General features: G+C 51.8%; 2 protein-coding genes across 6 annotated transcripts in view; one reads left to right on the forward strand and one right to left on the reverse strand.

Annotated features, from left to right (window-relative positions):
* The first annotated feature begins 9,360 nt into the window (after positions 1 to 9,360).
* TMEM37 (transmembrane protein 37) lies at positions 9,361 to 23,010 on the forward strand. Of its 3 annotated transcripts, XM_046018474.1 has the most exons (4): positions 9,361 to 9,569; positions 14,669 to 14,992; positions 15,571 to 15,624; positions 22,784 to 23,010. In XM_046018474.1, exons 1-4 carry the CDS (start codon positions 9,549 to 9,551, stop codon positions 22,967 to 22,969), a joined length of 585 nt encoding a protein of 194 aa, XP_045874430.1. In that variant the 5' UTR covers positions 9,361 to 9,548; the 3' UTR covers positions 22,970 to 23,010. The 3 variants fall into 3 exon arrangements, with proteins under 3 accessions (XP_045874430.1, XP_045874428.1, XP_045874429.1); XM_046018472.1 differs by lacking the exon at positions 22,784 to 23,010 and having other exon boundaries at positions 9,362 to 9,569; positions 15,571 to 16,845; XM_046018473.1 differs by lacking the exons at positions 15,571 to 15,624; positions 22,784 to 23,010 and having other exon boundaries at positions 9,367 to 9,569; positions 14,669 to 15,549.
* Positions 17,623 to 23,392, reverse strand: part of SCTR (secretin receptor) — a 70,085-nt gene continuing 64,315 nt past the window's right edge. For 2 of the 3 annotated variants that reach the window (XM_046018470.1, XM_046018469.1), the window contains exons 11-13: positions 22,110 to 22,236; positions 19,015 to 19,056; positions 17,623 to 17,912 (exon numbers count right to left, since the gene is read on the reverse strand). In XM_046018470.1, coding sequence (XP_045874426.1) covers positions 17,742 to 17,912; positions 19,015 to 19,056; positions 22,110 to 22,236 — 340 coding nt within the window. In that variant the 3' untranslated portion in view covers positions 17,623 to 17,741. The remainder of the gene's footprint in view (positions 17,913 to 19,014; positions 19,057 to 22,109; positions 22,237 to 23,392) is intronic. The other variant, XM_046018471.1, reaches the window with a different exon arrangement.

The following is a 23,392-nucleotide window of genomic DNA, read 5'->3' on the forward strand; positions in this document are numbered from 1 at the left end:
CCCCACCCTCTTACATTAGATCATGGGGCTCTGTGAATTAAAGAGACAAATGACAGCAAGAACAAAGACAGAGTTTAATCATGGACAAACAGGAGTACACACACACACACACACACACACACACACACACACAAAACATGACTGAAAGAGGAGCTGGAATTTGGTGCTTCTATGCCACTAAATAGAGAAAGGAGAGGGGAAGAAGATACTCTTGAAAAAAACAAATGACCTCTTAACAAGGGAAGTAGGAGAGAAAGGGCACTTATGGGAAAACAAATGACTTTGGGGAAAGATCAACAGGCTCTTAGGAGAGCAGATGGGAGATGTGATATGTTGACAATGTCTGTTTAGGTGGGATGCTGACTTTTAGTCTCTAGCGATAAGAGTCCATCTTCCATTGTTGCTCCCAGGGAGCGGATTGATGATGATTGGGTTAGAACGATAGCAGAAGATGCCATCCCACAATACGCCACTTTGTCATAAGGATTATTTTGAGCTAAAGGCAACTGAGAAAAAGCAGAGACAAGAGAAGTTCTCTGTCCATCCCCTATTTCCCTAAAAGGAGATCATAAACTTACCAAGGTGTCCATCCTCTCCTCTCTACCAGGAAGGACAAACTTCATCACAGAGGACAACCGTAGATCCCTACCAGCCCAGACATGTCCCCAGAGGAAGCCACTTTACAAGCTTACGACTGGCCCTTACCTTCCACTAATCTCCCCCATGGATTTGCCTCCCCCCGACTCAATTCTCTGGAAATTCAGCCTTTTTCCTTTGTCTTGCCATTTTTTTTTCACTTGAATGTGGAATCTAAGAAAAAAAAAATGAACAACAACAAAAAAGGGACTCAAATACAGAGAACAAACTGGTGGTTGGGGGAGGGGAAATGAATGGCATAGAGAAAGGGGATTAAGAAGAACCGGCTTCCAGTAGTGAACTAAATAAATCATAAAGATGAAAAGCACAGCTGAGGGGATAGATAGAGTCAATAATATTGTAATAATGTTGTATGGTGACAGATGGATACACTTACACCGTGAGCAACGAGCAGTGCATGGAACTGTCCAGTCTCTAAGATGTATACCCAAACTAATCTAACACTGTCAATTATACTTCAATAATAAATAAAAATCATAAAATAAATGTAATATTCTTTTATTAAAATGCTGCAGGGCCAAGTTCTAACCCACTTCTGTGAGTGACTAACCACTGAGTGCCTGCTTCCCCCACAGCCCAGTGTCGGTGGGTGATACTCCCACTAACAAACTTTTACTTGTTTTTCTCTTGTGTATCCGTCTTTTGTCAGTCCAGTGGATGGGGCCCCAGACAATGACCCAAAGATGGGTAGAGGAAAAACAGTGTTTCCTTCCCTTCAAGTTCTTTTGAGGCTCTGCTTTTAGGTGGATAAGGCAGATCAGAAAAACAAACAAACATACAAACACAACAACGTATTCTCAAACAACTTGAGCTCCAAAGGGTTCTGATGTCCCAGTGGTGAATTCTGGATCACTTCAACATGAAACCCTTAACCTCTGTGAGATCTGGGCTTTTGTCCTGGGAAAATGATAAAAAAATTTCCTTTTCCCCTCGTATTCCCCAGTTCTCCAAGATGGCAGCCCTAGGGCCATTAGACAGCTCTAATGGGCCAGGCCTATTCACCTTGCCACCATGGATAACAAGCGTCTAGGAGGGACACAACCAAGTCAAAGCAGGAAACTACCCTCTGCTCCCCTGTCCCCCCAGCAAAAAAGTTTGGGAAACAAAAGGGGAGAAAGTTTGGAACCTACTACCACCATGGTTAGGAAAACCTTTTTATACCTACAAATGGATATGTAAATGTGTAATATATACCTCTATCATGAATTATAGTCCATTAGGAAGTTGGAGTTTGGGGACCTGCTCAGTCCTTACCATGTACTCGTCACCCCACCGCCCCCACAGAGCACATCAGCAGGTCTTCAGACTGATAAAAATTGAGAACCGTGGTTCTTCGATACAGTCAATGGTTTGGACCAGTGGTCACCAATCGTCATGGGAGGCAGAACTGGAAAAGCCTTTTGCAGTGCATGTCTAGGAGTCCACCTGCAAATGTATACTTTTCTCAATCAAGAAACTGTCATGTAGGGGTACCTGGGTGGCTCAGTGGGTTAAGCCGCTGCCTTCGGCTCAGGTCATGATCTCAGGGTCCTGGGATCGAGTCCCGCATCGGGCTCTCTGCTCAGCGGGGAGCCTGCTTCCCTCTCTCTCTCTCTGCCTGCCTCTCTGTCTACTTGTGATCTCTCTCTGTCAAATGAATAAATAAAATCTTTATTAAAAAAAAAAAGAAACTGTCAGGTAGGACTCTGAAAATTTTTTGGAGTTATAAACATGCTCCGGTTTATGCCCATCGAAATAGCAAATTTCAACAAAGAGGATAAAATCAGATGTCGACAAGGATGTGGAGAGACACAGCTGATGCAGCTGTGGGTGCTGATGTGCGCCGAGGACTCATTCTGGGGAGCAACAGGCACATTCGACAAATTCAAGTACATACATGGGCATCGTGCCCGGCATCTTGGGAACAGGTCACAGGCATTTGCTAAATTGTTCGAGAACATTCAGTTCTGCCAGAAAAATGGGAAGGATGAAATTCAGACGGCGTTGAGTACAAATGGGTAGGACACAACAGACAGACCAGAAGATGGTACCAGGAATATAGACAGAGAGGGGGTGAAGGAGCAGAAGATGCGAACTATTCCTGGTATGTTACATTTCCCCAGGGACACAGACTATTTACGAAACTAGAAATACACAAAGCATACAAGGCATCTGATACTCATGATCTTGAGGGGGCTTCCCACTGCTGACCCATTCTGCCCCCGGGGTCCTCTGCCAGAGAAAGCCCAAGGCTGTTCATCAGACTTGGTGAGTTAGAGCTGGGTCTAGACCACTATTCCTTTGACCCTACCAGAGCAAGAGCGTGTGTTTGCCCCAGGGCACCTTCTGTCTTCTGGGCCCCTTACTCAAACCTCAACCCCTGCTGGTTTAATTCGCCTTCAGTAGAAAAGGCTAATGTCAGAGAGAGAGAGAAGACAAATGATATGAATACCCAGTTAACCCAGCAAACATTTTTCTTTTAAAGATTTTATTTATGTACTTGACAGAGAGATAGAGAGAGCGCACAAGTAGGCAGAGCGGCAGACAGAGGGAGAGGGAGAAGCAGCCTCCCCTCCTGAGCCGGGAGCCTGATGCGGAACTCGTGTCGGCTTGTTCCTCTCCCTCTGCCACTCCCCCTTCTTGTGCTCTCTCTCTCGCTCTCAAATAAATAAAATCTTTAAAAGGGAAAAAAAAAGAAAAGAAAAGGAAACAGAAGAAGATTTATAGCCCAATGCCACTTAGGAATGTCAAAGGCACATGTCTGTGCGCACACCCACGCGGATCCGCCCATAGTTAAGGTAGCATAGTGAACACATTAAAGGAGGTGCCAACAGGGGTATGAACAAAAAGAAGGTAAATGTCAGGCAGATCTTGAGTGCAAGGATCATGTCACTGTGCCAGGCCCGGAACAGAATGGTTGACTATGCCCTCAACCGGGGTCCAACAAAACAGAGCTGGGGTGGGAGTCCATCTCTTGGCTGAAAAGTTGAGAATCACATAAACCTCTAGGAACACATAGGATCTGGAAAATGCCACATTTAGAATTCTTGAAATACATTAATAAAATCGTTTATAAGGGTCAGAGACAAAATATCAACCAGGGCAAGCTTGGAAGCGAGGTAGAAGCGTCCTTTCACCACCGACAAGGAGATGCCCTCTGTAAGGAGGTGGTGGGCTTGGAACCTTGCACAGAGGAGCATCGGATTGGTCAGCATATATACCTGCCTTGCTCCCATCCCTTCCTTGCCCACAGCCTCTGCTGCCCAGGGGGCCATGTCTCATACCATGTGACCCTGTCCCCAGCCCTTGGTCACAGATTTTCTGGACTGGATTGGCCCTAGCCGCAGAGTAATCAGCACTAGGCTGTTAGGTTTCATTTAAAATGAATGGGGGGGGGGGGCGGGGCGCCTGGGTGGCTTGGCTCAGGCCATGATCTCAGAGTCCTGGGATCAAGTCTCGCATGGGGCTCCCTGCTCAGCAGGGAACCTGCTTCTCCCTCTCCCTCTGCCTCTTCCCCTGCTTGTGTGCTTTCTCCCTCCATGTCATATAAATAAATAAAATCTTAAAAAATAATAGTAATAAGCTGACCAGCTTGGCTCTCCTGGACTAAGGGGACTCTGTCCCCAGATCCTGAACATGGAAGGGAGATATCACTACCAGAGGAGTCAGAGCCGCTGCAGGACAGTCATGAATTTGGGCAAGAGAGACTGGGGTGGGTCTCAGGCAGGCCACAGTGATGGGGAACCAAAACCAAGGCCAAGGAAGAGAAGGCCGTGGTGGGGGCGGGGGCAGGTAGAAATATGCAGACACTGAAAACACGGCTGGGTTACTTTAGGAGCACAACACAGAGCTGGGCTCACACACTGAACTCTTACAAAGGGCAGGCAGAGGACAGAGCCCAGGGCAAGACCAGTGGGGCCCACAGAGCCCAGTCTGTCCAAAGAGCATTCACCCAAAGTGCCAGGAAAAGGACCCTCAGGCTTTCAAAGTGTTGCGTTTTCAGAAAAGCTGGAAATCAAGGATTTAGTAGACAGCCTTCCAATTTTTGGATTGATGATTTTTTTGCTTTTATTTAGGAAACACTGGACAAGACGTGTCCGTGGATAGAGGATGGTAAGCAGTGAGCACACAGAGGCCACTGCCCCTCTCCTGGGGAGACGACCCTCCCTGGTGAATTCCCTAGAGATTTTTGTCTCCCTTATCACTCCTTCCAGATCCTTTGACCCAGCCAGTTTTTCTTGTAAACATCAAATCTAATAACCTGGGCGGAGGGGTGTTTCCCGGGCTTCCCCAGAGCTTAGGCAAAGCCCTGTCTACACTATTTAATTTCCCCTAAATTCCTGCGGTCTAATCTTGATTTCTGAACACTTTGATCTCGATGGGGTGCCCTGATTAGGGAAGAACCCCACCTTCTTCTCAGGGCTGGGCTGACAGTCTGCTCTTTGTGAGTTCTGAATGTACTAGGCTAATAGGGACCATCCCGAAGAGACCGGCTGCCTCAGAGTGTCCCATCAAGTCCTGTGTCCCCGTCTGAAAAGAAGGTGCTGGAAGTGTCCCCAGCATGGGTATGAAGTCTGCCTGGAAATCTTTGGGTCCCTGTGTCCTGGGCGCCTCCCATCTCAAGGAAGGACTTGCTTTAGAAAGCAGAGACCTGCTCAGAAAGGTCACCCTCACAGACCGGTGGTATCACAACATGGAGAAAATTGTTGGCTCAACTGCCTTTAAAACACACTTTTGGGTATATATTCTTTATAGAATGTTCTAAGGACAAAAATGCCTCAGAGAAATTTAAATCTGAGCTCCTTATTGGTACAGTTATTTTGAGACATTATATTATAGGATAAAGCGAACAATTCTATTAAGTGATAGGAGACAAGATTTTTAGCCTAAGAGGACATTTTAAAAATCAAAGAAGATGCATGGAGCACTGGGTGTTGTGCAAAAAGAATGAATACTGTTATGCTGAAAAAATAAATAAAATGGAAAAAAAAATCAAAGAAGATAAGTAACCCTCTGGAATCTTAATGTTGAATTGAAAATATCGGCATAAACTTATAAATTTTCCTTGAATTAAAAAAAAAAGAAAGGTCATCCTCAGAGGTCCCATTGACATCAGTCCCTGCCACCTTCAACATGTATGTGCCTCTGTGTGTGTGTGTGCGGTTCCTGCTTCATTCCTTACACCTGTGGCCTGTCTGGAAGGAAGGAGGGACAGAGGCGAGCCCGAGCCCCTTGGCCCCCAGCCACACTAGAATGCGGTAAACAAGGTCTGTGTGTTGCAATCATGGGGCCTGCGACAGGGAGGTCAGAATGCAGGGCTTGAGTGCAGAGCCTAGGAGGCAAAGGGCAGGAGGAGGACTGGCCAGGAGGAAGGGAGCTGGAAGAAGAGGAAGAATCCGTGTGTGAAAGCAGGACCTTGGGGAGGAGGCATGGAGGGGAGAAGGGAGAACGGAGAGGGGAGAGGCAGAGGGTGATGCTGTTCTGTCTCCAAGGCCAAAAAGCAGGCAAGAGTTGGAGAGGTCCAAGTACAAGGCGAGGGGCAGACTGGGTTAGTCATCAGCTTTCAAGCTGCTCAGTGAACCGCGGAGCTCAGGGCTGACTCCCTGAGTGCCTTCTGGGTCTCTGGAGGGTCTGCTTCTCTTGCCCCTTAGACACCAGCCCCAACCCCTCAAGGGAGACAACTCCAGGGCAGAGGTCTCCTTCTGCAGGCTGACACTCCCAAACAGCAGGGCTGGAGTCCTGTCTCCCCTCTAAGCGCCCCTGGTCCCTGGGGTCGGGGACACTGGGTGGTCTAGACCACAGGAACTCTGGTAGGGAGGATGGATTGGATCCAAGGTGTGAGGGACTATGGGGATGGACAACGTGCCCTGAATTGGGGATGCCAGGGAAGGAGCAGAAAAAAAAAAAAAAAGGGCAAGCAGAATTTGACCCTAAACCCAAGCATTTTACCACTGACAGAGACTTTGTCTTTTTCTCCCTTGTCCCTCATTGGCCGGGACAGTGGTGGGGTACATGGTAGGTATTCAACCAACTCATCCACGTACTCAGCGAATATTTATTGAGCACTAGGGATATACCAGTGAGCATAGCAAAGTCCTTGGCCCCTTGGAGCTTATGCTATAGAGGGAAAGGGGATGTGTGTGTGTGTGTGTGTGTGTGTGTGTGTGTGTGATTGGTGACTAGAGGTTTTAGATGTGGTGGTCATGGTAAGCTTCCCTGACAAGGTCATCTCTAAGCCCAGACCTCAAAAGAGTGGTGAGGCAGGGAGCCTTACAGGTGTTTATTTTGAGGAAGGACATTTCAAATGAATTTTTAAAAATGATTTTATTTATTTGATAGAGACAGCGAGAGAAGGAACACAGCAGGGGGAGCGGGAGAGGGAGAGGCTGGCTTCCCGCTGAGCAGGGAGCCTGATGCAGGGCTCGATTCCAGGACCCTGGGCACATGACCTGAGCCCAAGGCAGCCGCTCAAGGACTGAGCCACCCAGGCACCCCACGAAGTACATTGCAGACAGAAAGCAACAAGTACAAAGGCCCACGGGAGGGGCAGTGCTTGTTAACTGACCAGTAGATCTGTTACTTGTTGATTTATTAATCAGTACCTGTGTCTCTGCCTTGGAAGTCTCTGAGAACAATGCCTCAGTCTTTTTCACCGAACAAGAGTGGTCAGAAGGGTGGAATAGGAGTCACTTCCTTCCTTTCCTTATGCCATCCCTCTTTCCAACACCGGCCCAGCCTAGCAGAGAAGTGGAAGGAACAGGTATTGAAGCTGTCACACTGCCTCGAGGAAAGGCAGAGAAAGTCAAGGAACAGGGCTAGTTCTGTGCTGTCCCCATGCTATTTCTGCTTTTAATTCCTGGGGGACCCATCCCATCACCCCACCCCTCGTCTCTGCCCCTGCTATAGCCCCCAATGGCATGGGGAACTCCTTGCCCCTCCAGATGGTCATCTCCTGGAGAGCTATTTGCCTCTCGGACCATCTCAGCAGGAATTAAGGGTACCCCAGGGGGGTGCTGTGCACCACTTGGCCCCAAGCCCTGGGCACCAAGGAAGTATCTAGTAAACTCCGGGATTCTAGAATGCAAAGGACCAGCCCAGGTGACCAGCTCCCAGACTTGATGCCTGGTTCTCAGCACAAACTCCACCCAGACTCCTGGCTGTGCCCTGGCCATCCTGTGACAGTAAAATGACAGTCACTTCCTCCTTATGATTTCTTCTCTAGCATTCTTGCTGATGAGACATGTTCTAAATTCCACTGATTCAAGACTTTCTGTTCTTACCAAGGAAGCATAACAGGCAATGTATCCCCAAACATGCCTGACCACACATGGAATCTTAGAAGGCGTGTGAACACACACGGTGGGGGACGGGTCAGTCATCCTGACAGTTCTTCTTGATTCTGAGTCCAGGCACTCCCCTCTGGGTCAAGTGAAATTCTTCGGGCCCCAGTAAACCCCAGAAAGTCCCTCCCACAGAGCATCCTAGGGCTCTGGAAAGGGAACCCCAACAGGGCCAGGTCCTCTTTTACTGTGTGAGGCCCTCCTCTAGAGCCTAGGGCTCTGGAGGAAGGAGAGCCTGGCTTCTGGGGGCTGCAAGTGGAGGAGAAGGCAGGTGAGAGCCAGGGAGGGAAGGCTTCCCCTCCAGCAAAGAGGGGCCTACCTGGCTGGGCCTGGCCTGCTGCCCTTTGCTTGGCTCAATGGTTCTCCTTTCATGGTTCCCAGACCAGGAGGAGCCACAGCCCCCTGTTGGAAACACACACACACACACACACACACACACACACACACACACACACACACGGGGTGGGGTCTTGCCCTCCCACCTAGTCCACAGCCCCCTGTTGGAAACACACACACACACACACACACACACACACACACACACACACACGGGGTGGGGTCTTGCCCTCCCACCTAGTCCATCAGAAATTTGGGGGTGGGGCCCAGCAATCTGAGTTTGAATAAGCACTCCCCTCCCCCACACCCCGCCCCAGTGATTTTTGGTGCATCAGCGTGGGAAGAGGTGAAACCCGGACTGGGATGGGCAATTATGTGCAGTCCTGGCTCTCCGCTGGACTTCAACTTGCGAGGCTTTGAGTAACTTTTGTGTTTTGTCCTTTTCAGTGGTCCCTGGGGCCAGGAAGTAGCCAGTTTGTGTATTCCCCTTTGGGGGAGACAAAAAGAAGTTCCCTTTTGTCCTTTTTGGGAGGACAAAAGTGCTTGCATTGGAGTCCGATGCAAGGACTGCCCCTAGAAAGTTCCACTACGTTTATACTTACTGCGGGCCTCGGAAGACCCCGACCTTTCACAGATATTTTATTTATTGACCCTGGCTCAGAGACGTTACACAAGCAGCCCAAGGCCACGCAGCGGGTGACGAAGGCAGCAAAGCCCAGCGCGGACCTCGCCTCTCTGGACCTTCCCACCCCCTCCGGACAAGCTGGGACTGGAACCGGCTCTTGTGGCGCGGGCCTGGCCCCCCTTGAGGGATCAGAGCCCCAGGAGAAGTCGCCCCCCTAGGTTCAGGAGCAAGGAAGTTAACTCCCGGCGTCGAAGTCAGCCAGGTCAGCTCTCCCGCGAGTGCCGGATCCTCCTCCCTGACCGTGGTGGTGGTGGTTGGGGGGGACCCTAGACGGCTCAGGCCTGGTCCACGCCCCCTTGTCCCGCGCCCTCCCTCCCCGCGGGCTCCTCCCTGCCGCCAGCGCTGACTCAGCGTAAACCGAGCCTTAAAGGGCGGCGGGGCCAGACGCGCCCGCCCCGGGCTCCACCGCTACGCTTTGATTGTCCAGTCCCTCTCCCCCGCCCTCCAGCCTCCCCGCTTCGCCCCAGGGGAGAGGTCCGGACCCAAAGCAGCCCCGGCCGCCGAGCGGCTGGAGGGCGCGAGGAGTAGCGCGCGACCGAGCCCGGCGCAGCATGACTGCCATCAACGTGCAGGTAACCCCGGGGACCTGGCGGGGCGCTGAGCCGGCTGCCCCGGAGCGCCCCGGGGCTCTGCCCCACCAGGAGGCCGGAGGGGACTTTGAGCGGAGCACCAGACCCAGCCGCGCGGGAGGACGGGGGTGCCGGGAGTGCCCCGTCGTGCCAACGCTCTGTTGCGAGCTTGCGGGGCTCGGAGGAAGGTGGGCCGAAAGCAACCTAGGGCCCCCGCCCTGCACCCCCCCCCATACCCCCAGCCCAGTGCTACTCCTGCGCGAGGTCTCCTGCGGTCCCGCAAGCCCCCTTGGCTCCCAAGCTTCTTGGGAAAAGAGAAGCTTTCTGCTTCTCTTTGGGGTCACCAGTAACCGTGGTGAGGCTCACCAGAGCCTTTTTAAAAGGGAGGGGTGGGTCTGGGGTGGAGGAATGGGCACAGTTCGCTTGCAAAGTGAGGCATGTCTTATGTAAGGAGAAGATGCGTCTCCGGAGAAGCCGGAAGTTTCTTGGGCAGGGGCTAAAAAGTCCACCTCCCAGACGCGTCTCGGGTGCTGGCGTGGGGCGCACTCTCTGGTGCGCGCGGATACTTTATTAATAGAGAAGGCTGTAGCGAGAGGAGGTACCCGCATCCCCGAAGGTTTGTTTCTCAGGCTGATGAAAGATGTTTTTGTTGACTGAGAACTTGCCCGTTCCTGCCCCCTTCCTCGGGCGCGCTGCTGTCCAAAGGCAACTCAGTGGCGGGACCGTTAGGCTACCCTGAGAGCGAGCCTCTCCGCGGAGGCATTTCACCAGCTCACCCCGTCCCGAGTCTTCAGGCGGGACAATCCTAACGACGGGAGAGGCTCGTTGAATTTGCATGCAGATGGCCGAAGCCCCACACCTCAACACTGACTCTGGTAGATGCTATGCTGTTCTGCCCAGTTTATAGACAAAATAACTGAGGCTCAGAGGTGAAGTAGCCAGCCCATGGCAGCCGGCTAAGCGACATAATGAGATTCAAAGCAGGACTTCTTGACTCCGAATCCTACTTGCCCTTTCTGCTTTTTACTAGCAGGAGAAACACTTCCCACCAGTCACACACCTCCCCCCCCCCCCCCCCCCCCCCCCCCCCCGCCAACCCCCATCTAGCCAGGACACTGCAGCCTGTGTCCTGGCAAGAGGGAGCAAGTGCTTCCTCTTTGTTCTGGATCAGAACCTTGAGTCTTCAGGGGCGAGGGTCTGGGACAGGCTCTGCGGAGAAGGGGACCCACAGCGAAGGTTGGGACCGGGTGTGGTTTCTTCCCTCCGAAGCCTGGAGGTCCACTTCGGACAGAGACTTGTAAACAAGGGTTTAGAAGACCTGTGAGGAAGTGAGTGCAGAATGGGCTGGCTGGATTAACAGGGTGGGTCTTTGCTGGGCCCAAGGGGCCAGAAGACTGGTAGCAGGTGAGGGACCTCATTAGCGCATGGAGAGACAGGGAGGGCCATGGGTAGGGTAGCGCGCTGCACAGGCTGCCGTGTAGGGTGGGCGCACTGGGCGCTGTCCCATGCAGTGGCTGATTGTGGCTGCTCTTTTCCAAGCCCCTTAAAGCTGTGCCAGGGGCTATTTATAGCTCTTGTGGTAATTTCTTCCTGCTCTACCCAGAGGAAGACCGCTGTATCTTCCTTTATGGTAAGAAAACCCCAGAGAGGGGATGCAAGCATGCCAGAGCAGACAGCAAAAAAGCAGGCTCGATGGGGTTGTACAGGCCAAGCTGACTGGCTAAGAAGTTTCTGGTTAATAATGATGGGGGCTTGACCTGGGCCTGTGCAGAGTGGGCATGTAAGGGGGTGGGGGGAGAGGTTGTTGGGGATGTGAGCAGGGCCTCTGGTGTTGAGGGGAGCTGGTGGGGTCCTGGGGTATAGAGGAAGACCTTGCCATTGGACTCAGTGGTGCAGGAATGTCGAGTGACCCAGTCCTGAACATAGAATCATTCGGGTTTAGAGATGGAAAAGAGAAACACATTTTTTCGCAGAGGAAAAGAGATTTAAGTGCCTTGGCCAAGGTCCCACAGCTGGAGGCTGGCAGGGCAGGGGCAGCTCTAGACAGCCTTGATTCCCTCTTGTCCTTTGGCCCTCAGCTGAGCACACTGCTGCGAGCTGCCCTCCGGGAGGAAGTTTCAGGCCCTGGGTCACTGCAAGTCTGAAGAGCTACATGCAGGGCAGGACAGAATGAAAACTCCAATATGCTTTCTTCTTGTTGCTCGTAGTATCAGAGGTCCCCGAGTACCTTTACATACGTGATCTCATTTCATCCTTGGGAGTTTTCTTGATGATCAGAGAGTTTACAAGAAGGCCTGCACTGAGGTGGGAGGGGAAAGAAATGAAATGACCTGAGCTGTTTTCTCTTTGATCCCAGTGTGGTGTCTGAAGGGTTGGAGACTAAAGTCCAGTCTGTGCCCAAGGCAGGTGGGGCTGAGCGGGGTACAGAACATACCTGTTCTCTGGGTCCTGGGTCCTGTGTTTCTTGACTTGATTGGGGTCTTGCATCTGGGGCTTTCCCATCTCCCAACCTTACCAACCGACTTCCTAGGGGCCTCTCCTAACCCGGCCAGGTAACTTCCTGGCACTTGGTCTCCTGCGGAGGTCGCCAACTCCATTTTGTAGATGAGACACCCGAGGGCCAGAGAGGCTCAGAGAAACACTATGGACAAACCCAAGAACAAACACCTTTAATGGTTTGTAGACACAGAAGTTTCAAGATTTTCTTAGTCTGTTTCTTAGCAGAAAAGCCGTTTGATTTCGTTTCGTTGTTGTTGTTGTTGTTGTTTTCTGATGAAATCCAACACAGACTCCTAGGCTCCCAGTGTCTCCAGCAGGTAAGAAGGGCCTATGGTGGTTGAAGGGGGAAAGCAGTCCTAGCTGGCCCTCTCAGCGTCCTCTGCCCCCGTTTCAGCCCCCTGGAAGCCGCTTAGGAAGCAAGGGGTCCTCGTTTGAGAACCACAGCCGACTCCACTGGGGTGTTCTACACCCCAGGCTACCTTTGAATGGGGATGTGAGTTGGGGCTCTGACCCTGCTTTGGGCATCCCTCTGCACTTTCTACTCCTTCCTCACCAGTTGTACTGAGCCCCTAACACAAAGGCCCCCATCACTGTGTGTTGGGTCACTATGTGTTGGCCGGATGCATCCCACGCCCTGTACAAAATTTTGCAGGCAGCCGTAACGGGTTTTTTACTGTGATTTAGGTGAGTGATGTTGGGGAGGTCATCTGACCTCTGCGTGACATAGTTTCCCTCCTTACACACCCCCCCGGTGGAGCTCCCTACTCAACCAGTCTCACAGGTTTGAGTAAAATAGGGCCCTGCTTTGGTAGAAGTGATGAAAGCAAACCAGGTCCTTATTCTTCTATCCCTCGGGCTGAAATTTAGCAGAGACTCTTGCTCAGGTGGGCAGGTTAGCCACCGACCTGATGTTCCTGCTGGGGCTGTGACAGCAAGCGTCTCCTTGCAACATGGCTTTGCTTTCTGTTACCACCGATCGCTTCTGGAAGCCTCCATTCACACATGGTATAGGGAGCACACTGTACGTAGTCCCTGTCCAGTTTCCCTGCGCATGACTCCGCACTTTGCTTGCCGCCCAGACTGGGCTGTCCCCTGGGTTGCCCTCATATACGCTGTAAAGGAGGGTAACTTATGACTGGGCAGGAGACTCATTGAGAGGGAGCTTCGGATGGCAGGGACAGTGGTGGCGATGACTGTTCATTCATCCTGCGACTCCACTCAAACGCCCACTGAATGCCCAGGTCAGGCTCTGCGCCACGGACCAGGGAAGCCTAACTGGGGGGGCCCTGCCCTCTTGGAGAGCACAGTGTCTGCATGCAACAGGCAATATATAATCAGTACAAGTCGGAAGGGAGTGGATGACTGGTGGTCACAACAGTGAAGAAGACAGAGCCCCTGACAGGAAGAGACCTGGTTTGGGTGGGGTTGGGGAGGCAGGAAAGCTCTCTGTGAGGAAGTCACGTTTCCACAGAGACGCGAAGACTGGAGAAAAGGAAGTAGCCTAGAGAAGAACCTTTTAGGTGGAGGGGCCAGTAGGTCTGAGGAACAAAGTTCTATGCTTTGTCTTTCGGTCTGGGGTCTTTGGGTCTGTCTTTGGGTCTGCTACGTCTGACCAAGGGGCCCAGGAAGAGTGTGCTGGGGGGAGAAGTGGGAGAGGGAGGCAGGGCAGAAGGAGCAGGGCTTGTGGGCAGTGGTAAGGAGTTTGATTCTTTGCAGTATTTTTCTTCTTTTGCTTTCTGGTTGGGGAGGGAACTCATACGTGGTGGTGTTCTAGGGCTGTGAGATAAGGGACACCTCACTGGATGCCTGGCCCAGTCTGCCAGAAGGGAGGGGCAGGTGCACCCTTCAGGGCTGGAAAGAGCCTCCGCGGCCTCTCCACGCCCAGAAGCTACTAGACAGACATACTGATTGACAAACTCTGGGTGGGGTTCAGGTTCAGGCTGGACAAGACTGAAGGGCAAAGTGCAAACATCATTTTCAGTACCGAGGAAAACAAGGTAATAACATGGAGTCTGGTACGTGCAGAACCAGCTGGGTGGAGATTAGGGTAAAACTGAAGTGTACTGGGAAGTCCTGGGAGAGCGGGAATGTAGCTTGTATTAGCATGCTAATTAAAAAAAAATACTAATAATCCAGTGCTCAGATTCTTGCTTTGTGTACAAAGAAACCCAGGGGGTACTGCAAACTCAAGGTCACACTAGCCTGGCCTGACAAGTTTACTGAATTCAGAACGGACTAGGATCTGCCAACCTGCTAGTCAATGGAATTTGGGTCCCTTATTTGTGGAGATCATTAAAGAAAGGTCAGGGAACTTTTCATGCCTGATGAATACTTGGGACATTTGGTGCTTCTAGGTCTTGAATGGAGGACAGGGAGCAGGTGGAATGGGGGACAGGCTCCCCAAGGAGGTGGGTCTGTGCTGAAAGGTCAGGAGGAAGGGGACAGAAACTACTTGCAAAGGTTAGCATTCGGGGCCTTGAAGGCGACTACAGCAGAAATTAAGGCTTTGGGAAGCTGGGGGCATGAACAAGGGTTTTTCCTGAAGAGGTTGGAGGGGTGGAGCAGGGCCCACTCCCTGACATGCCCTCCGTGGTGTCTTCCAGGCCCAGAGGCTACTGGCCGGGAGGAGGCCCCAGCGGCCCTTCTTGGAATCCTTCATCCGGGCCCTCATCATTGTCTGCGCTGCCCTGGCCTTGGTCCTCTCCTCCGTCTCCATCTGCGATGGCCATTGGCTGCTGGATGGAGACGTCCTCTTCGGGCTCTGGCACTTCTGCACTTCCTCCAACCACACGGGGACACACTGTCTCAGAGACCTGAGTCAGGCGCATGTGCCTGGGCTGGCCGTGGGCATGGTCCTGGCGCGCAGTGTGGGCGCCTTGGCTGTGGTGGCTGCCATTTTGGGCCTAGAGCTCCTCATGGTGTCCCAGGTGTGTGAAGACCTCCACTCACGGCGCAAGTGGGCCATGGGCTCTGTCGTCCTCCTCTTCTCCTTCATCCTCTCCTCCGGGGGTCTCCTGAGTTTCGTGATCCTCCTCTGGAGCCATGTCACGCTCACTGGCTTCACCCTGATGTTCTGGTGCGAGTTCACGGCCTCCTTCCTCTTCTTTCTGAATGCCATCAGTGGCCTGCACTTAAGCAGCATCACCCACCCCTGGGGCCAACCAAGGAAATTTGGGCCTCCCTCCTAGATCCGAGGACTTTGGTTTCTGCAAGAAAGTGTGGTCAAGATGGGACTTTTCCAACGTGAGACCTTCGGTGGGGGGGGGGAGGGGAGGGGCGGGAGGGGGGGGGCAATGACCTTGAAACTGCTGTCTCTCAGCCAATACCCTTTCGGGTGGTTGGCCAGAATCAGCCCAGCGGCCTTTGCAGCTGGCCTGCGGGGGCCAGAGGCCAGGACCGTGCTTCCGTGCCCCCAAATGCCCGGGCTTAGCCAAGTTAGTAGGATGTTGGTTTTAGAAGAAGTAACACGTTTTAAAAAACCCTTTTCTTGAATCCTTCTTCCCAGGATGGGAATAGATTTGCAAGCAGCATGGGAACCGGCACCTGGGCTGGCTGCAGAGTAAGTGCGGCCTCCACTTGTTTTGTTGACTCTGTGCCGGGATACGGGCTCGGGGGTCTCCTGGGGTTGCCCAGAGTGGATCATTCCTCCAGCGAAGCGTATCTAGGCGGTGCCTCAAACTTTTCTTCCACCAGCTCAAAGGGCCTTATGGGCACATTTCCCTGCTGCAGCTTCGGTCATGCCAGGGATGCAGAATTCAGGATTCCCTCGATTTCTTGCATATGCTAGATTTTCAAACCATTTGATGCGATTAGAACCCTGCCCTTCTGGTTGGGGGGGGGTGCATAATCCTTGAACAACTGGAGCTTCCAGCAGCCAGCTATCCCGTCTGGGAATCCTGCCTGAACCCTTCCAGCAAGCTTCCCAGGACGGCCCTCTAACCTTCCAATACTTCCCTTAGCCTCCTCCCGAGGCAAGGGCGTGTACGTATCTGGCTTTGATAAGGGCCAAGACGGCATAGGGTACCATTTTTGATTCCAGAGCACATTTCCAAAGAGCACATATCTGGGCCTGCCGAACTCCGGCGGGGAGGGGGTGGTCAAGGGGCCTTGGCAGGCCTTGAGTAATGATTAACAGCTGTCCTGGGGATGAGTGCGGGTGAAGGGGACCAGGGACCAGTGGAGAGTTCCATCCTTGCCCTCAGATGTTCATTTCTGGGTAACCAGTTGCCCCCTTTCCGGTGTCTTTTTTCTGCCCCCGGAGCGGGGGTTTTTGCCCTCAGCCATTTCATTCCACACTAGTGCCTTCCCTCTGCACTGGATCTGCTCTGGCAGCTGCTCCTGGCATGGATTTTTGGTCTCTGCCCCGTCCTGGTCACTGCAGGTTCCCCTTCCTGGGCTGGGTGCTCCTGTCTGTCTCTTGTGGGTTTTTAAAAAACTTTGATTCCTAAATGTATATGGAATCCGTGGAGATCACTGTAGAAAGGTGTCATGGGCCAACCTGTTTTTCAGAGAGCGGAACTCATCTACCAGACGGGCTGCGTTCTCAGCCCTGGGAAATAAGCACCTGACCTTTCCTTCCAGGAGTGTTCACCAGGAGCAAAGGGGTGAACTTTTTGTCTCTGCGGTGGGGAGGTGCAGAAGTGGGAAGCCAGGAGCGGGACGGCACTTGTCCATGGTCACCCGCCAGCAAGATGCCTTCTCTATGTTGAGGCTTCTGTCCAGAGTGCTTTCCCCGCCGATCTCTGGGAGGCTTTGTTTTATAAAAGGATTCAAATGTTCAGTTCACTTTAATCCTTAACATGGTTGGTGGGGAGGGAGTGCTCACAGTCAAAACTGAGATCCAGAGAATAAAGGAGAGACAGATCTCCATCAGACAGGGAGACAGGCCCCTATCCCCCACCCAGGAGTGAAGAGACAGATGGAGCCTCTGAGCAGGGATTTGAAACCAAAGGCGCTGGACTGAACTGCAGCCGCTTCTTGCTGAGTATCTCAGGCAAGTCATGGGACCTTGGTGAACCTGTTTCTCTTTTCTGTCCCATGGAATCATGTCCCATTCCCACCTATTCTGCCCCCAGGGCTGTAGATAACTGAAAGCAGAAGGAGGAGAGGGGTGCCTTGTACCATGCTAGGGTTACTAAGGAAGCTGGGGGTCTTGGGGCTCTCTTGGCCTTGCTGACTTGGTCAGATGAATTCAGTTGTCTTGAGGTTGTAGGGTCTGAGTTACTAGACAGGTGAGTTGTAGGGAGGGTCCACCTAGGGCCAAGGGTCTCCCATTTCTCCTGTTTCCTGCGCTTCAAACTTAACCCTGGAAATTCCAGGAAAGAGTAGGGAAGTGAGTGGGAATGTCATCCTTCACTTTTTGTCTTAAGGGCCAGAAGAGTGGGCAGTTACAGACCAAACCTGTCCCAGCTACCATTTATTGCCCTGTCCTCTTCTGGAGCCCCTGACTCAGGCCCTCTTCCTGCCCCATGGTGCCCTCATTCCTCTCAGTTCTAAGGAACCTTATCAGCACAGCCCCCTCCCCATCCCAAGGCTCAGGGAAGGCGGATGGTAGGTCACAGGAGAAAGCAGGTGATGTCTGCTGAGAAGACGGGTCCGGGACTGTCCCGCAGCAGGGTCTGGCCTCTCCATGACCCGCCTTGGCGTCTGTCCCGTGGATGGCCCTGCTCCAGACTCTCAGATGACACTGTTCCTGCAGGTGGCCCTGCTCTGTTCTGAGGTGCTGGCTTTGGTGCTGTGGGCGAGGCCGCTGGAGCCGTTGCTGAAGGAGGAGCTGAGGGCCACGGGGTGCAGCAGGGACTCACGAAGGTGCCACTGGCACCACTTTTTCCGAAGCTCCAGCTGCACCTGTCCCAGAGACCAGCCGTCAGCTGTGCAGACAGGCACCCAGCGCCCGTAGGCCCGTTCACTCCCCCAGGTCCCTGGGACAGGCCCTGCCTCTCCTGCCCAGGGTGTCCTGCCTTCCCCTCTCCCACAGGCCACTCAGATGGGCCGTTTCCAGCTGCAATGTCCAGTAGGGATCAAGGGCCCCCTCTCGTCTGGACACTTCCTCCACCTGTCACCTTACAGCGTGTGTCCCGACGAAGGGGCTTTGGGGTGGTCTCCCAAATCCCAGCACTCCCAACATCCAGATCATCATCCAGGACAATGGGACCCATTCTCGTACAGTCACCTTAGCTCAGACCTTACCTGGGGACCCTGAAGTTGCTCTCTGGAACTTTCCCTCACAGTCCCCAGCTGTAACAGCCCAAGCCAGGCTTCAGGCTTGACTTTTTGGAAAACAAGAGGTTCTTCCCATTCAAGTGTGGCGAACCAGATAAATGGTCAGCTGTTACAGGAAAGCCTGCCTTGGGTGAGGCACTATTTGACTAATGTGGGTTACATGGCTTGTGTGTGTCCCCACCCAAATGCTCTGGGTAGGGGCAGAGACCTCAAGGTTAAGTGTGCAGCCCTCTCAGGGAGTCAACACTCCTGTGGGGTTCAGTGAGTAACTGAGTGTCGAAGATGGCATTGTCGACTCTCTCATTTAACAGATGGGAAGACTGAGGCCCAGAGAAGGATAGTGAGCAGTATCCCCCATCAGTCAAGCCGCAGAGCAGTCAGGAGCCTGGGTTTTTGTTGGGGTGCCTGCACTTGCCTCTAGTTCATGGACTTGCTCAAGGATAAGAATCGCCGGGAATGCTTGTTAAACATTTTCAGGCTCCAACCCAGACATACAGAATCCTCCTTTTGCCAAATTGGAAATAGGGGCGGGGTGGGGAGGAGTAGGGCCCAGCAATTGTTTTAACTGGACCTCCTGGTGCTTCAGGGCTCCTAGGAAGTGAGCTCAAGAGACCCAGGCCTCCCCCAGCCACACATCCATCTCTCCCCACCACCCCTTCCAGGGAGCTTCTGGGCAGGAATCCCGTGGCTAGGGAGCTCCTCCTTCCAGGCAGCCAAGCTCACTCACCTCCCCGTTGAGGAAACAGTAGAGGACCGCCACCACCAGGCCCTGGAGAGGGGTCAGAGGCAGCGAGGGGTCAGGGGAGGCCCTACAGCACCCGGCCTCCTCCCTCCAACCTCCTCCCCCTGTCCTTCAGTTGCCAGCCCCAGGCTCGCTTCCAGCACTCCAGAATCTCCCCACACCTCTCACCCCTGGTGGTGGGGGGGGGGGGGCGGGACTACCTCTTCTGGGGTCCCCTTGGTGCCCCTGGCTGTGCTGACTTCATCGGGCTCAGCTCCTTGAGGTGGGGCTTGGGTCCAGCCTGGTGGCCTCACACACGTGGGATTTCAGAGGAGAAGCTGCTAACTTGGGCCCGTGGGGACCGGGCAAGTCACCTGAATTAGTAAGGTGGGCCATCTGGGAGAAGCAGGGAGTGGCGGCCCCCGATGTGCACCTGTCCCTCAGGTAGGGGGTGGGGCCAGCCCATGGGACACCCTGTGCCCCCTGTGGGTGGGCTCATTTTCCAGATAAGCTGGAAGTCTGGACACAGGCAACAGTTCAGACTGTCACAACAGGTTAAGACAGAATTAGAACAAGCAAGACAAAAAATCACACACAGCGCGGCCTCAGTTAAATGGGCTGTGTCCTTGTGTGTGTGTCTTCCTGGGTAGGAAAGAGACTTAGAGCTTAGACGTGAACCCACCATTACTTTAACCGGTTATTTCTGGGGTCATGAGATTACGGATTTTTTCTTTCCTTTTTTAACTATTCCTTATTTTTCAAATTTCCTACAGTAAGTATTATTTCTACAGTCAGAAAAAGGAGATCAACTTTCTGGAAGTTTCTGGAAGCCTGTGACAGTGATAATATATGGTGGTTCTGTGTGTGTTGTTCTTTAAGCCCCGTCTTCTAGAGATGCATATTAGAATATTTACATTTGAGTAAAACCATCCCTTTGATGTGCTTAAAATGATGGGGGATGATGTGAAGGGAGCAGATGGAGACAGAGATGGAACCAGCCAGGCCTGGAGTGGGCAGTGGTCCCACGGGGTTCACGACTACTCTCTTTGCTTTAATATCTGGAAACATTTTCTATAATACAGGGTTTTAAATATATATAAAATATATGTTATAAATAGTTTGTATATCATATATAAATTGTATTTTTATTTTATTTTTATCTTATATATTATATAAACATATATTACAAATATAATTTTAAAATATATATTTTAAAAATATATAAAATAATATTTAAAAATATAGAATATGCATGTATAATACATAATAAAGCGGTATATATGTTCATATGTGAACAAAGGTTAAAAAATGTCAAAGATCCGTTTCCTGTGTAAACATTTTTATGGGAACATTTGGAAAGCGCTTTTGGTTTTCTCTTGACAAGCCATTTCCTTAGAAGCCAAATGACTTTCGCTGGCAGGCCTGGGCCCCAAGCACCAGCCCCAACTCCAGGGGACAGGAAATGCCCTTCTATGCGGGGAGGCAGACCTGAGTCTCCGTGCTCTCAGTGAGGTTACTACCCATTTCTGGAAGCCAGGTCCAGGTCTTCCATCCCTGTGGATCTGGAACCCCCACCCCTGCTAAATGGGCCATTGTGTGAGCCCAGCCTCACCACACGTTACAGGAATAGATGGGCCTGAAAGCTCCCTGGTCTAGAAACAAAGATTACACAAGAGGCTGGGTTCTCTGGAGGCCTGAAGCCCTGGCAGGGAGTGCTGGGCACAGGAGAGGCCCAGTGAGGGCAGAGGGGACAGCCCTGGAGTGGAGTCTGAAGGCAGGATTAGGACAAGACTGGACTCCGCTCAAGAATGTGCTCCCAGTGATGGGTCTTTTCTGGAACCTGAAAGTGGCAGGAGGGTGACCCTGACCGGCCCCCCTGACCCTGAACCAAACTCAGGGACTGAGGGAGACTCTGAGCCCCATCCTGAGACCAAAGCCTACCCCCTGAGGAGGACTTTGCAGGATAATCAGCATTGTTGAGGACAGGCTGGCTTCTTGGGGAAAATCCCCCAGAGAGAAATTTCTCTCAGGCCCCAAAGCCTATCATATCTAGGCTTTCCACAAGAATTAGCTGTTCCCATTTACAGATATTGTAAATCTTGGAATGGATTGCGTTTCTGTCTTTGCTTTGGCTACTGGGAAGCTCCAAACCAAATGTATGACCCATCTCTCCTACCTTCATAGTACTCTATTGAATTTGCTTCTCTGTCTGAACTCAATTTTGACTTTTATTTTTTCACTGATCCTTCATCTTTTTTTTTTTTTTTTTCTGTCCTCTGTATGGTCTTCCTGAAAGCTACATCGTATTATCTTTGGAAGGAGACAGCTATGAGAGTGTAAACAAATAACATTGTGAAGTTTGGGATTCATGTGAAGACTCCTCTGTCCAAACATGTTTACTATTTTTGTGGTGGTAGTGGTTGTTTTTACTCTATGTTTTTGAAGCCTCACAACATCTTATTGAATCAGGAGGTCGGTGATTTCTGCCCTCACTCTCCTTTTTTTTAAAGTTGGTTTTCATCTTTGACACGCCGCGTGTGCCCATAGTTTCAAAGAGTCCAGTGATTCTCCTCAGGAAAGGAGAGCCGCCTCGGAACAGCCCTGTCCCCATTTCCTGTGCCTCAGAGGCAGCAACGTGAAACTCTCTTTGCTGCTTCTGAATATATGCTGATGCCACTCAGTCTAGGGCACTTTTTCAGTCTGGGGCCCTTTCACGGACTTCCCAGAGTGAAGAGGAGGGCCTTGGCCTCTTTCAGATGTCCTCCCTCCCCCATTCCCACAATGTTCATCTTCCTGCCCTGCTTTTTGATGGCTCAGCCATAGCCCTCTGGTGACGTCATTTTGATTCCCTACATACCCTTTTTGTCTTCCCTGGAGTCAGTCTCTCTCTCCTTAGTTATCTCCCACCCCCTAGCTGACTGGTGGGTGACTTGGGACCCACTTGGGGTCCCACAGCACAGTGAGGTCCTGCCCACTTCCTCCTGCATGGGTGCCCAATGAGGCTGGACCCTTCTGGGGAGACCTGGCTTGCTGTCTCTACGGCTCCCGTTTCTCTCGAAGGAAAGAGAGAACTCCTGAGGGTCACAGTCCCCAAAGCTTACCTGGAACGAGCCAAGGGCCAATTCAAAGAACCACTGGACCTCGATGGCATCCTCCGGGGAGAAGGCGAAGATGATGTAGTGGATTCCAAAGAGGGGGATCAGCAGGAGGGTGGACTTGGCCAGGCGCCTGCAGACACAGACCTGCTGTGGTGTCCTGCCCCTCCCCATGGGCACAGCTCCGAGAGCCCCCACCTGCCCCACTGCAGAGGCGAGCAGCGGTGCCCCAAACCTTTGTGGTTTTATCTTTTATTCTGGAGAATTTCCAACCCCCACATACTCATCACCCAGGGCCAGCCCCCTACACTTTCTGATCACGCACCCCACCAGGAAAAAAAATGTGAACACGTATCCACCCAAACAACTTCATTATTTGTAAATTACGTGCATGTGTCATTGAACCTATTATTCACAAAACCAGCATTCTTTTTTTTTTTTTTGATAATACATATCCATAAGGAGACGTATTCATTTTCTTCCCAGATCCCAGATTAGGGTTGCTCAATTTAGCAAATAAAAATACAGGATGCCCAGTTCAATGTGAATTTCAGATAAACAACGGATAATATTTTTTGAGAAATATTTTGACAAACACCATTTGTTGTTTGTCCCAAATTCAAACTGAGCTGGGCTTCCTCTATTTTATCCTACGACTTAACCTGATCCTGGATACCCAGCTCCACCGTACTGTGCAGCCCACTGCCCTAAAGAGGTTCTGGAGAACCTGTCACCAGGCGGTCCAGGTCGCTGCCAGATTCTCAAAGCTCAGAATATCACAGAGAAAGTCTTCACTGGACACCGACTGGCCTTTAACAGTTCTGAATTACGTCTCCACCACCCAAATTCACCCGCTGAAGCCCTAACTGCAGGACCTAAGGCTCCAGAACTCCGAGTAAATAAATTTCTCTTCTTTCTGCCATCCCGTGTGTCGTGGTTCTTTTGCCGCGGGGCCGCACTGAACTAGTACTGCATCTCCCTTTAACATCGTAAAGGTTTTAAAGTATTTTTGGATCACGCATCTTGACAATCTGATGAAAGCTAGCGCCTTTCTCGCCTGAAAAACACACAGATCTATACACACGTCTCTGATTTTGGGTCCCCGAAGCCCGTTGTCAGACTCCCTAGCGTTGCCCCAAACACAGATCTCTGCTCCCTGGGATCCTTCCGGCCACAGGGGCAGTGTCTAAGGCTTTCCGTGGGACCCACTCCCCCACACCTTCATTCCCAATTACATCATAACCTCCTTGGAACCAGGACCAGTTTTGTAAACCATAGGCACTCGTAAA

This window comes from Meles meles, chromosome 9, assembly GCF_922984935.1.
Source record: "Meles meles chromosome 9, mMelMel3.1 paternal haplotype, whole genome shotgun sequence".
Classification (NCBI taxonomy): Eukaryota; Metazoa; Chordata; class Mammalia; order Carnivora; family Mustelidae; genus Meles; species Meles meles.